Raw genomic sequence first — 14,969 nt, 5'->3', positions numbered from 1 at the left:
CTGACCTTAAAAACCTCTAAGGATGGAGATTACACCACCTTCCTAGGTAACACATTCCAGTGCTTCACCACCTCCTAGTGAAACAGTTTTTCCTAATATCCAACCTAGACCTCCACAACTGCAACCTGAGACCATTACTCCTTGTTCTATCATCTGCCACCACTGAAAACAGCCTAGCTCCATCTTCTTTGGAACCCCCCTTCAGGTAGTTGAAGGCTGCTGTCAAATCTCCCCTCACTCTTCTCTTCTGCAGACTAAATAAGCCCACTTCCCTCAGCCTCTCCTCATAAGTCATGTGCCCCAGCCCCCTAATCATTTTCGTTGCCCTCCAAAGGACTCTTTCCAATTTGTCCACATCCTTTCTGTAGTGGGGGGATCAAAATTGGACACAATACTCCAGATGTGGCCTCAGCAGTGCAGAATAGAGGGGAATAATCACTTCCCTCGATCTGCTGGCAATGCTCCTACTAATGAAGCCCAATATGCAGTTAGCCTTCTTGGCAACAAGGGCACACTGCTGACTCATATCCAGCTGCTCATCCACTGTACTCCCCAAGTCCTTTTCTGCAGAACTGCCACTTAGCCAGTCGGTCCCCAGCCTGTAGCTGTGCATGGGCTCTGCACTTGCCCTTGTTGAACATCATCAGATTTCTTTTAGCCCAAATTTTCAATTTATCTAGGTCACTCTGGACCCTATCCCTACCCTCCAGTGAATCTACCTCTCCCCCCAGCTTAGTGTCATACATGAACTTGCTGAGGGTGCAATCCATCCCATCATCCAGATCATTAATGAAGATGTTGAACAAAACTGGCCCCATGACAGACCCCTGAGGCAACTAGACATTGAGCCATTGATTACTACCTGTTGTTCCTTAAAAATCTAGACAGTTTTACCTTAAATTAGTCTTCATTTTACAATAAATATACATGGGCCATATCCTCAGCTCTTGTAAATGATAGTAGTTCCATGGGCTTAGTTACTGGGGCTACATACAGCAATCAGACCTTACCCAAGTCTTTGCCCATGGAAACATAGCTTGGTAATGGGATGCAAAATCACTTCTCTGCTGGAGGAAGGAAAAAGCCTCCTCCCTGATAACTCTTTTACCTTGGTCCATTGGATTCAGATGCTCAGAAAGGCCAGATGTTTTCATTTTTTGTGCTTTGTCCCAGAACAATCATGGAGTTCCTCTCCATCTTCCTCCGATCCGAAGTCTTAACATCTGGCCTAAACCAATGGGAAAATGCTATTAATGTTTATAGGACTCAGAACATGTGGTTGTGTTTTTGCACATATTACACTGGGCCTACATGCACACATCTGAGCTACATCCAGATCTGTTATTTTCTCTAGCTCCAGTCTAAATTTCCAAAACACATGCTGTCAAAATATTTGTGGCAGCATCCAAAAATGGAGGCTATAAAATGTTCTTGCTTGGCCGTGAGTCCCAGCAAAGCAAACAGGCTGACACATCTGCAGGAAAATACGTAGTATGTCCCCACATGAGGGGTGGGGAGTGACAGGCAGAAAATATCAAATCAACCCTATTAATGGGAAGTTTCCCTTTGAAAATCCAGTTCTTTTGGTGGGCAGAAAAATGCTCTTTGGAAGGGCAAGATATATGATGTTTTGGATCAGTCTTGGCTTCAGTTTTTTTGATGTGTGTACAGCCTGATTGAAGGACCCACTGAAGTCACCATAAAGATTACCACTGATTTTGCTGGGCTTTGGATCAGGCACAGTGGGCTGGTGAAAGATTGTGGCTGAGCCAGCTGAAATTTTTTGAACTTTTTTTAAAGACTTCTTTTGAAAATGAAAATGTTCATATGTACACAGACAGAAAAATCAGTAGTGAGTGGGTCATCTCCCCCCACTCCCCAAAGTCACAGATCAGATCCAGCTCTAGACAGGATGAGTGAGGTGTGCACCTCTAAAGGCTTGTGGGTTTGCATCAGAAAAACTCAGATGCCCCTGAAAATAGCTAGGGAGATTCCATTGCTTTTAATTTTCGTGGCTGCTTCTGGGATCTAGCCCTGAGAGAAGCTGCTCTTGCTATATTTGTAGCTCTCCCAGAAGCAAGACGTATTGGCGATGCTGTGAGAGCCTATTCTGTCACTTTGCCTATCCTCAGTGGGCTAAGGAAGAGTAGGATAGAAAGCAGTCATGCTATGGAACCCTACTTGCCCCTGGAGTGGGGGAAGAGGTTAGGATGACCAGACGTCCTGATTTTATAGGAACAGTCCCGATATTCAGGGCTTTGTCTTATGTAGGCGCCTATTACCCCCCATCCCCTGTCCCCATATTTTACATTTGCTATCTGGTCACCCTAGAAGAAGTGACTATTCAGATCAAATCATAGACTACTCCTAAGGGCTTTACAGTGTTATATGGTGATGGGGGCAGATACAGTGCTCAGATACCATGGTGATGGGGGCAGTAAAAATAACAAGGCAGATTTCCAGCCCAGCTTTCCACACCTAAGATTGGATTCTACCCATAATTTTGGAAGAAGCACCAATGTTTAGCTATTTGTCTGGAGCAAATATTAGACTGTGTGAAGTTCACACATGACTTTAGAACATCTTAAATCCAATAAACCAGCCAAAGAGAAAGAGATTAGGAAGGATCTCTTCACTCCTTTGCTGAGGACCAGACCCAGGTCTGTGCACCACTTGAGTTCCCTAGTGATAGATAGGCTATGTGCACAGGGGTGAATTTCACCCTATGTGTGTAAAGAATCAGTATGAGAACTGCAAATACAAAAATCAGTCTGTTTTGGACATTATAAGGCACAGCACATTGCTCATGGCCTGGGATTTGCCTTGGCAGGAGCCCATCTCTTGCTATGTAAAGCAACGGATTCCTTTTCTAATAGGAGAATTCTTTTGCAGTTGTGAAAACACCTCAGAGCAGATTATTTATCATAACCAGAATGGGCCCATGAAAGGGGATTTGCTTTGACCTAGGTGGAAAAACAAAAACAAAAGTGACTTTCCCTATTTGCCTGAATAACTCAAGTGGGACTAAGTGTAAAAAGCTACCAGTCTTCACTTTCCTGGGAGCTATCTGTTAGTAGAGGAAATTAAGGTCTACCTTACTTCAGTTCGATATCACAGGGGACTTGTGGATGCTGGAGAAGTTAGGATAAGTGAAGATTAGATCATCACAGTTTCACTGTATTTACAAATGGGATAAAGGTCTAATGCTCCGTTTCCCATAGCTGTGGTCCCAGTGGAGACTGGGCTGGGGCCAAACCCCAGGTGTTTGTAAAAGAGCCCCCAGATTTTAAAAATATAAAAAGACTATGTTGTTTATAAATGCTGGTCAGAGATAAACTCTGCTCTTCCACCAGGAGAGGGTGCTCTGCCTTTGCTTCTGAATCTAGCCTAGCCATCTCTTCTTGCTGTGCCATGTCACCGCCTCCATCAGTGGCTGCAGGAAGTGCATCCGCAAAGAGCGCAGGAGAGATGTCTGAGTATGGTGAGAAGTGGGGGTGAAGGACTGAGAGTAGATGGGGAGCTGGAAATGGGGCGGAAAGGGGTCAAGAGTGGGCTTGGAGTGGGAAGAGGGATTTAATGGAAGGAACAGGACTGGAAAATCAACATATTTCTGGCGCTTCCCAGTTCTATCCAGATGAGACGTACTGACTGTTCTTGAGGTATCCCAGCATTTCCACTGGGTCCCAGCTGGGACCAGTAAGTGCAGCAGTGATAAAACAATTGTATAAAGAGCTATGGGACCCAGTCCTCAGCTGCTCCCATTGCATTCTGATGTACACCAGCATAATTCTTATTTATGGAGCACTGGTGATACTCTCAGCACTGCACAGAGCAGGGCAAAGACCAGGTAGGCTCTTACAGTCAGAAAGAGACAGATGTAGCCAGAACTCTTTTGAACCCTAAATGCAGTTTGGGTCCAATTCAAGTGTGGAGTAAAGATTCGGGATGGGTTGTGTTTTCTCCCTGGCTGATTTGCCCATGCCACATACTTTAGCTGAAGCTGTTTGATTTCTTCCTGCTTTGTATTTGTTTCGGTTTCCCAAAACAATAGCAGGAAGCTTGCCTGTTGTGTGGATTTGGTCCCACACTAAGTTTTTTCCAGCTGGGAAAGCCATTCTGTGAACCATTAGAGGATTTTCCAGCTGTAACTACATGGATCCTAATTCAAATATGTCTTCATAATGTAGGTGCACCCTACCTTCCAGAACACTGGGACATTCCTGAGTTAAACAGCTGTTCTGCCCGCTGAAAATTGAAAATAGCCTGCATTCTTTGCAGCAATTGCTGTCAATACTACTGAGTCCCCAGCTGAAAAAACATGGGAAGGTTGCACAGTGCCATGAAATTCTCCCGCTCTTAAGAGTAAGATATCCAGGCTTTTCCTGTTACCCAGTTATATACACAAAGCAACAGAGATTCATTGGAACAGATGAGAGAGCTTGGAAAATTAAAGGAACATCCGTGCAAGAGATGACTGGCAGTGGTGTCATAGGCCTGGTCTACACTGGTCAGTTATTTTGGAATTAGTCGAGTTAATTCGAAAAAAAAAATATTCCATCCACATGACTAAACTGTTTATTTTTTATTTAAAGGGTTATTTAATCTGATTTCTGTACTCCACCTCGGCAAGCGGAGTAGCACTTAAATTGAGATCGCAATCCCAGGTTAAAGGTATTGTGGATGCAATTCAATGTTATTGGCCTCTGGAAGCTATCCCAGAATGCGCCCTTGTGACCGCTCTGGACAACACTCTCAACTCCGATGCACTAGCCAGGTGGGCAGAAAAAGCCCTGGGACCTTTTGAATTTCATTTCCTGTTTAGTGACTATCAGCACAGGTGACCATCAGCACAGTCCACCATCACAGGCAACCATGTAGAGTCCACCATCACAAGAGATCATGCAGTCCCTGATTCGCAGATGGGCTCCAGCATGGTCCAAATGGGAGGTACTGGATCTCATTGCAGGTTGGGGAGACGAATCTGTTATGGCAGAACTACATTCCAAAAAAAGGAACGCAAATACATACGCTAAAGTCTCCAGGGCCATGACGGAAAGAGGCTACTCCAGGGACACAGAGCAGTGTCGTACAAAAATCAAGGAGCTCAGGCAAGCGTACCAAAAAGCCAGGGAGGTGAATTGGTGCTCTGGGTCACAGCCCCATACATTCCACTTCTACTGTGAGCTGCATGCAATTATGGGGGGTGACACCACCACTACCCTACCGCTGTCCGTGGACACCTGCAAAGGGGGAGTTGCACAGAGCGAGGAGGATAAGTTATTGGAGGACGAAGAGGAGGAGGAGGAGGACAGTACACAGGCGGCAAGTGGAGAATCTGTTTTCCCCCCTAGCCAGGAACTATTCTTAACGCTGGAGCCAATAGCCTCCCGCCACTCCCAAGGCAGGCTCCCAGACCATGACCCTGGAGAAAGTACTTCTGGTGAATGAAAGCCTGACTGGAGTCACGTGGTGGGGTGGGGACTGGGCTGTTCGCGTTTAGTTTAAAGGGCTCATCCCTGCTCAGAGCCTCATCGGAGCCACACGGTGGGTACAGAGCGGGAGGGGGAGTGTTGTGTGAAGCGATTATCCCGGAGAGCCTGCAGGCCCTCCCTTTATATGGCAAATCCACCAAGCATTGCTTGCTATGGGAAAGGAGGCCTAGCAGCATTGAAAGCATTGAAATGAATGTGGAAGAAGCAGAACCCCACATGCCCCTAGACTGCCTGCAAGCTGAATTCTGTTGCCCGTGTGTGATGGCTTACTAACACCAAAGTGGCAGGCACTTCAGTATAAGAGGCAAAATGCTAACTTGTACAGAAAGAACATCTGCTGTGTACTATGAATTGCCTGTTTCATGATGAAAGGTATCTTTTAAAATACTACCCTCCCTTTTTCTCCTCCCGCAGGTGCATATGTTTCAATGCGGCCCCTATTTACTCCGTCCCAGAGGCTGGTCCAGATTAGAAGGCAGAAAAAATGAATTTGGGATGACATGTTCACCGAGCTCATGCAGTCCTCCTGCACTGATAGGGCCCAGCTGAATGCATGAAGGCAAACAATTGCGGAGTCCGGTAAAGCATTACAGGAACACAAGGAGAGGAGGGACGTGCGCAATGAGAGCAGGCAGGACGCTATGGTCAAACTCATGGGGGAGCAAATTGACATGCTCCGCTGTATGGTGGATCTAATGCGGGAAAAGCATTAAAGCCATCCACAATGGTCTGCACGTTTCCCAAAGTCACTACCCTTAATAGCAGCTGGTCAATGATTGCCTTCGCTATTGCAGCACAGCAGCCCCCACAGTAGATTTGCCCACTCCAAACTGATTCCCGACTGACTAGTAGCTGTTGGGCGTTGCAAGCTTCCACGGTGCTATGGCCACATGCTTCTCAGCTGTGAGGGCTACTCTCATTTTGGTGTCTTTGCACTTCAGGGCAGAGGACAGCAAGTCACAAAGTTCCATGAAAGTGGCCCTATCCATACGAAAGTTTCGCAGCCACTGGGAATCATCCTATACCTGCAACACTATGCGGTCCCACCAGTCTGTGCTTGTTTCCCAGGCCCAGAATCGGCGTTCCACAGCATGAACATGGCCCAATGCTACCATGATCTCCCAGTTGCCACATGTTGTGCTTCTAGGAATGTCTGTGTCTATGTCCTCATCAGTATAGTAATCGTGCTGTTGTTGCTTCCGCACCCGCTTTTGCAGGTACTGCAAACACTGCTGGATAATGCGTGAATTATTTACAATGGTCAAAACTGCAGCGGAGATCTGAGCAGGCTCCATGCTTGCCGTGCTATGGTGCCTGCTCGGGTAATCCTGGAAAAAGGGCGTGAAACGTAGGAGAGCTGTTCGGTTCAAGATGGCTAATAAAAGGCGGTAAATGGTTGTCTTCTGTAGCTTTCACAGAGGCGGGAAGCTCGCTAGAGCTGCAAGTGTGGGAGAGCAGAATTTGCAGCAGAAGCTGTGTGGCTTAGTTCACGATGGCCAAAAAACAGTGGGAAATTGTTGCCTTTTGTAGCTTCCATGGGAGCCCAGGACAGACAACATGGAGAAATTAGCAAACGCTGCAAGAGCAGGAGAGCAGAGTTTGCAGTGGAAGCTGTGCTGCTCGGTTCACGGTGGCCAAAACAAGGTGGGAAATGGTTAGATAAAAGAGTAGATAGAAAGACGAGAGGACATGCGAGGTGGATTCATAGTACCAGGAGACAGGTGGTGCACCATACTGCACCATCTGCTGGCAGTATGGCATCTGCCATAGCTTTCACAGAGGGAGGAGTGAGTGATGACACACACCCCAAAACACCTGCGAGAATGTTTTTACCCCATCACGCACTGGGAGCTTAACCCAGAATTCCAGTGGGCGACGGGGACTGCGGGAACTGTGGGATCGCTACCCACAGTGCACCGCTCCAACATTCAATGCTAGCCTCGATACTGTGAATGCACTCTGCCGAATTCACATGCTTTAGTGGGGACACACAACATTGAATGTATAAAATCACTTCTGAAAATTTTAATAGAATAATTGTGAATTAATTTCATACTGTAGATGTACCCATAGTATTTGACTCATCCATACTGCATGGTGATATGTAGAGATAGGCCATGTAATATAAAGTGAATGTGTTATTAGTGTCCATCCAAGAGATCAGCACAGGTTACCTAGCAGAGGTGGGATGCTCTGCTTTCTGCCCAATTACCCAACCATAACGATGAATAGAAACCATCCAAGTACACACACAGTCAGCAAATGATTATCTGCTTCTCAGTTGAATGGAAATCTTTACACCAATTCTGATTTTTCCACTCTGCATCTCTAAACTAGGTTGGGTACAACATGGGGTTACCATTCCCTTTGAAGGGAGACACATCGGGGGACTGAAGGCAACATATAGCTCAAAAGGATTTGGAATAAAAATTAGTGTATGGACTGGATTTGAATTGGCCCTGGCCAGTTATGTGCTGTATGTCTCAGGTGAACTGTCCAGGAGTCTGAAGGTTCATAGAATCATTGAATATCAGGGTTGGAAGGGACCTCAGGAGGTCATCTAGTCCAACCCTCTGCTCAAAGCAGGACCAATTCCCAACTAAATCATCCCAGCCAGGGCTTTGTCAAGCCTGACTTTAAAAACCTCTAAGGAAGGGGATTCCACCACCTCCCTAGGTAACCCATTCCAGTACTTCACCACTCTCTGAGTGAAAAAGTTTTTCCTAATATCCAACCTAAACCTACCCCACTGCAACTTGAGACCATTACTCCTTGTTCTGTCATCAGATACCACTGAAAACAGTCTAGATCCATCCTCTTTGGAACCCCCTTTCAGGTAGTTGAAACCAGCTATCAAATCCCGCCTCATTCTTCTCTTCTGCAGACTAAACAATCCCAGTTCCCTCAGCCTCTCCTCATAAGTCATGTGCTCCAGCCCCCTCTGCCATGCTAGGAAAAAGGATCTTTTTTACAACACTTCAGTGTTATCCAGTGGCATTCACCCGGCACAGCAGGAAATCTTTACAGGCCAGATAGAAATTTAAATCCGCTGGACAAGAGAAGACACATATAACTTGTACCTTTACCAGAACTAACAGCAAACTGCAATGGCTAGAGATGAGGAGGGAGTTGTCAGGTTCAGAAAAGTACTCTCCTGCCATGATGCTATTCGAGGAAGGACTGCTAGGAACAGATGGTGTTCACCTTTTGAAGAGGGGAAAGGCCTTATTTGCGCACAGACTGGCTAACCTAGTAAGGAGGGCTTTAAACTAGGTTCGACGGGGACTGGTGAGCAAAGCCCACAGGTAAGTGGGGAACAAGACCTGGGAGATGGGTTGGAAACAGGAGGGAGCACGGGCTATAATGGCAGAGAGGAAGGAGGATCAGGGCGAAGCTGGGAGGCGAGATCAAACCAGTATCTTAGATACCTATATACAAATGCAAGAAGTATGGGTAATAAGCAGGAAGAACTGGAAGTGCTAATAAATAAATACAACTATGACATTATTGGCATTACTGAAACTTGGTGGGATAATACACACGACTGGAATGTTGGTGTGGATGGGTATAGTTTGCTCAGGAAGGATAGACAGGGGAAAAAGGGAGGAGGTGTTGCCTTATATATTAAAAATGTACACACTTGGACTGAGGTGGAGATGGACATAGGAGACAGAAGTGTGGAGAGTCTCTGGGTTAGGTTAAAAGGGATAAAAAACACAGGTGATGTCGTGCTGGGAGTCTACTACATGCCACCTAATCAGGTGGAAGAGGTGGATGAGGCTTTTTTCAAACAACTAACAAAATCATCCAAAGCCCAAGATTTGGTGGTGATGGGGGACTTCAGCTATCCAGATATATGTTGGGAAAATAACACCGCGGGGCACAGACTATCCAATAAGTTCCTGGACTGCATTGCAGACAACTTTTTGTTTCAGAAAGTTGAAAAAGCTACTAGGGGGGAAGCTGTTCTAGACTTGATTTTAACAAATAGGGAGGAACTTGTTGAGAATTTGAAAGTAGAAGGAAGCTTGGGTGAAAGTGATCATGAAATCATAGAATTTGCAATTCTAAGGAAGGGTAGAAGGGAGTACAGCAGAATAGAGACAATGGATTTCAGGAAGGCGGATTTTGGTAAGCTCAGAGAGCTGATAGGTAAGGTCCCATGGGAATTAAGACTGAGGGGGAAAACAACTGAGGAAAGTTGGCAGTTTTTCAAAGGGACGCTATTAAGGGCCCAAAAGCAAGTTATTCTGATGGTTAGGAAAGATAGAAAATGTGGCAAAAGACCATCTTGGCTTACCCTTGAGATCTTGCGTGACCTACAAAATAAAAAGGCGTCATATAAAAAATGGAAACTAGGTCAGATCACGAAGGATGAATATAGGCAAATAACACAGGAATGCAGAAGCAAGATTAGAAAAGCAAAGGCACAAAATGAGCTCAAACTAGCTATGGGAATAAAGGGAAACAAGAAGACTTTTTATCAATACATTAGAAGCAAGAGGAAGACTAAGGACAGGGTAGGCCCACTGCTCAATGAGGAGGGGGAAACAGTAACGGGAGACTTGGAAATGGCAGAGATGCTTAATGACTTCTTTGTTTCAGTCTTCACTGAGAAGTCTGAAGGAATGTCTAGTATAGTGAATGCTTACGGGAAGAGGGTAGGTTTAGAAGAGAAAATAAGAAAAGAGCAAGTAAAAAATCACTTAGAAAAGTTAGATGCCTGCAAGTCACCAGGGCCTGATGAAATGCATCCTAGAATACTCAAGGAGTTAATAGAAGAGGTATCTGAGCCTCTAGGTATTATCTTTGGGAAATCATGGGAGACGGGGGAGATTCCAGAAGACTGGAAGGGGGCAAATATAGTGCCCATCTATAAAAAGGGAAATAAAAACAACCCAGGAAACTACAGACCAGTTAGTTTAACTTCTGTGCCAGGGAAGATAATGGAGCAGGTAATCAAAGAAATCATCTGCAAACACTTGGAAGGTGGTAAGGTGATAGGGAATAGCCAGCATGGATTTGTAAAGAACAAATCGTGTCAAACTAATCTGATAGCGTTCTTTGATAGGATAACGAGCCTTGTGGATAAGGGAGAAGCGGTGGATGTGATATACCTAGACTTTAGTAAGGCATTTGATACAGTCTCGCATGATATTCTTATAGATAAACTAGGAAAGTACAATTTAGATGGGGCTACTATAAGGTGGGTGCATAACTGGCTGGATAACCGTACTCAGAAAGTAGTTGTTAATGGCTCCCAATCCTGCTGGAAAGGTATAACAAGTGGGGTTCCGCAGGGGTCTGTTTTGGGACCAATTCTGTTCAATATCTTCATCAACAATTTAGATGTTGGCATAGAAAGTACGCTTATTAAGTTTGCGGACGATACCAAACTGGGAGGGATTGCAACTGCTTTGGAGGACAGGGTCAAAATTCAAAATGATCTGGACAAATTGGAGAAATGGTCTGAGGTAAACAGGATGAAGTTCAATAAAGATAAATGCAAAGTGCTCCACCTAGGAAGGAACAATCAGTTTCACACATACAGAATGGGAAGAGACTGTCTAGGAAGGAGTATGGCAGAAAGAGATCTAGGGGTCATAATAGACCACAAGCTTAATATGAGTCAACAGTGTGATACTGTTGCAAAAAAAGCAAATGTGATTCTGGGATGCATTAACAGGTGTGTTGTAAACAAGACACGAGAAGTCATTCTTCCGCTTTACTCTGCACTGGTTAGGCCTCAACTGGAGTATTGTGTCCAGTTCTGGGCACCGCATTTCAAGAAAGATGTGGAGAAATTGGAGAGGGTCCAGAGAAGAGCAACAAGAATGATTAAAGGTCTTGAGAACATGACCTATGAAGGAAGGCTGAAGGAATTGGGTTTGTTTAGTTTGGAAAAGAGAAGACTGAGAGGGGACCTGATAGCAGTTTTCAGGTATCTAAAAGGTTGTCATCAGGAGGAGGGAGAAAACTTGTTCACCTTAGCCTCCAATGACAGAACAAGAAGCAATGGGCTTAAACTGCAGCAAGGGAGATTTAGGTTGGACATTAGGAAAAAGTTCCTAACTGTCAGGGTAGTTAAACACTGGAATAAATTGCCTAGGGAGGTTGTGGAATCTCCATCTCTGGAGATATTTAAGAGTAGGTTAGATAAATGTCTCTTAGGGATGGTCTAGACAGTATTTGGTCCTGCCATGAGGGCAGGGGACTGGACTCGATGACCTCTCGAGGTCCCTTCCAGTCCTAGAGTCTATGAGTCTATGAGCAGTCATAAAGAAATCTTCATTAAGCCCCCTCACTGCATCCTCTCAATTACAAACCAAAGACTCCCATGAACACCTCAGTCCTGGCAGGAATTACCTGTAGAGCTGTGGGCAGGACCTCTTCAGAGCTGCCGATGACAGCCCCAACTTGCTCTGGTTCCTCAGCCTGGTCTTCTTCATGAGATCCCTCATTCTGCCCCAAGCGTGGCTTTCACCCTGGGCAGTGCAAACCAAACCAAAACTTAGGCTGATACCTAGAGAAAATTCCCTGTCCAGTGGGCAGTACTAAAGGGTGTTTCCAGGATGACTGATTCAGAGGGGAGATTTCTGCTTAAAATACTAACTTAGCCAGAACATCAGAGTTATTGTCCCTCTTGGTGCCAATACAGGACTATTCTTTTTTCAAAAAATTAGTTGTCTAGTTTCAGGTCAAACTAATTGATTTATAATAGTCCTTGGGAGATTATTCCACACACTTTATAGTTAGCAATTTCCCCCCCTTGGTATTCAGTCTGCAGTTATGACCATTATGTAGTGTAGTTTGAACATGACACGGAAGTAGAGGTTCCTGTAGCCTCCAATAAATTTCTACTACTGTCATTTTCTCCCAGTTACATTGCTGTGCCCATGATAGATCTTTCCAAGTTAATGTTTTAGAGAGTGAAAGGTATTTGGTGGTTGGTGGTGGTGCTGGGGAGCTGCCTTAAGGCACATTTCACCTCATTGTTTAACTCTCTGAAGGACAAAAATAATTTGACTGATTTGGTTCCTTGCCCAGGGAGGCTTTACAAAAAAAAAGTCATCCTAAAAAATCACAGCCTGACTCCTGTTTCATTTACACTAGTGTTGGTTACACTGGTATAACTCAACTGCTTTCAGTAGAGCTGCTCCTGGTTTATACTGATGTAAATGAGATGAAAATCAGGCCCAGATTTTTTCCTTTCATATCAGCAACCAACACCAATTCAAAACTTCATTTCTAAATGCTAATTACAATCTGTTTTTATTTTTAACAAATCAAGGCCTGTTGTTAACAGTTTTCTAATGTTCATCCTGAGTTCACATGGGGTACCCCTTTTGTTACTCCTGTTTCAAAAGCCTTGATGTCCAACACCACCTTGTTATAAAATTCCCAGAGCCATTGCTGGGAAACCTTTGGAACAGAAGAAAAATGTTTCCCATGTTAATTGAAAGGCTCCTGAAGTGCTTTAATATGCTGTGTAATAGAGTGAAGAAAGCACTGAATTGCAGCCATCTCTGGAGTGGAATCAAACAACTATTCACCAGCACATACCAGTGCTGCACAACAAGTTCAGGAGAGGAGACTTTATCACTGTTAATCTTATTCGGGGTCTATTAAGTTTCATACCATCTGTCGTAGATTCAGATGAGGACTGAAATATTAGTTTCACTGATACCAAGTTAACTTTTCTAACTGAGGCCAGGATATTAGCTAACGTAGCAAATCACCATTGCTATATTGTAGTAGGCTCTGAAGGCCTCAGCTAGGTTGGGGCCCCATTGTGTTAGGCAATGTACAAACACAGAGTATATGACAGCCTCTGCTCAGAAGAGCTTACACTGTCTACATTAAAGAAAGTCCCAATACAAATTGTTCAATCTCTTTCCTTGTGAAGGATGCATTGGACGACAGTGTTATCTGTCGTGAGGATGGAGGACGGCTGAGGCAACTCCAGTGAAGAACACTCTGAAAGGGTAACAATCAGCAACTGGGACGATGACACTACTGGCTCTATTACTAGGTTGTAAACTTTTGGGGACAAAGATTGTCTTTTTTGTTGTGTGTGTGTATGGCACCTAGCACCATGGGTTCCTGGGCCAGGACTGGGGCTGCTAGGTACTATGATAAATAATAAACACTGATACTAGAAATACATGTAACGACGTCAGTACTTACTGGGATACTCTTGCCGAGGTCAGCCCTCTGAAAACAAAGGCAAAAGAAAAATTAGAATTAGCCAGAGAGAAGGCTGATCTTGGGGAAAGGGCACTAGCCTGGGCTCAGTTCCCCAGCTCTGCCACACACTCCCTGCTTCACCATGGTCAAGTCAATCCATCTCTCTGTCCTCCATCAATAAAATGGGGATCATACGCCTTCCTTACTCCCACCCTTTGTCTTTCATGTCTGTTAGGACGGTAAGCTCAAGTATAGAGTGCCTAGCACATCTTGGATGGCTCTACCAGGCCCTGCTAACATAACTACAAAAACGTGAGTGTATCCTAGCTCTGATTTTTCACTTTACTTTCACTTAGATTGAGGATGAAGTACTTTCGGGTGACTAATGAAGATCAGCATTTACCATCTGCAGTTACATTTAATGATGCATTTCCCATTCTGATTGCTGGGTATCCCATGGAGGCCATAGAAAGGTGAAACGTCGTGGTGTGGAAAATGCTGCTTGTGTTTTAATGGCATCCACATGTCAATAATAGTAGGCTCTCCAAACAGTTCTGTTTCAATAGGCACCTAAATTGTGAGAGCCTGATCCTGCAGCCCGCTGAAATCACAAGGGCTTCTCATGTGCTTAATGTTAAGGTTGTGCTTAAATGCTTTGCTAGGTCAGGGCCAGAGCATGCAGCACTTTTCAGGATCAAGCCTTGAATGTGTCTCTGGCTATGTCTACACTACGGGATTATTCCGATTTTACAGAAACCGTTTTTTTAAAACAGATTGTATAAAGTCGAGTGCACATGGCCACACTAAGCACATTAATTCGGCGGTGTGCATCCATGTACCGAGGCTAGCGTCGATTTCCGGAGCGTTGCACTGTATGTAGCTATTCTGTAGCTATCCCATAGTTCCCGCAGTCTCCCCTGCCCACTGGAATTCTGGGTTGAGATCCCAATGCACGATGGGGCAAAATCAGTGTCGCGGGTGATTCTGGGTAAATGTCATCACTCAATCTTTCCTCCATGAAAGCAACGGCAGACAATCATTTTGCACCCTTTTTCCCTGGATTGCCCTGGCAGATGCCATAGCATGGCAACCATGGAGCCTGTTTTGCCTTTTGTCACTGTCACCGTATGTGTACTGGATGCTGCTGACAGACGCGGTACTGCAGTGCTATACAGCAGCATTCATTTGCCTTTGCAAGGTAGCAGAGACATTTGCCATCCCTATTGCATCGTCTGCCATTGTAAATTGGCGATGAGATGATGGTTATCAGTCATTTTGCACTGTTTGCAT

The 14,969-nt window shown here is 44.9% G+C and overlaps 1 protein-coding gene across 2 annotated transcripts in view; it reads right to left on the bottom strand.

Annotated features, from left to right (window-relative positions):
• Positions 1 to 1,112: 1,112 nt before the first annotated feature.
• Positions 1,113 to 14,969, bottom strand: part of LOC115655341 — a 73,191-nt gene continuing 59,334 nt past the window's right edge. For both annotated transcript variants that reach the window (XM_030570691.1, XM_030570690.1), the window contains exons 6-8: positions 13,680 to 13,706; positions 11,859 to 11,977; positions 1,113 to 1,228 (exon numbers count right to left, since the gene is read on the bottom strand). In XM_030570691.1, coding sequence (XP_030426551.1) covers positions 1,132 to 1,228; positions 11,859 to 11,977; positions 13,680 to 13,706 — 243 coding nt within the window. In that variant the 3' untranslated portion in view covers positions 1,113 to 1,131. The remainder of the gene's footprint in view (positions 1,229 to 11,858; positions 11,978 to 13,679; positions 13,707 to 14,969) is intronic.

The sequence above is a fragment of the Gopherus evgoodei genome, chromosome 7 (genome assembly GCF_007399415.2).
Source record: "Gopherus evgoodei ecotype Sinaloan lineage chromosome 7, rGopEvg1_v1.p, whole genome shotgun sequence".
NCBI lineage: Eukaryota > Metazoa > Chordata > Testudines > Testudinidae > Gopherus > Gopherus evgoodei.
This window is presented reverse-complemented; position numbering and strand designations above follow the sequence as displayed.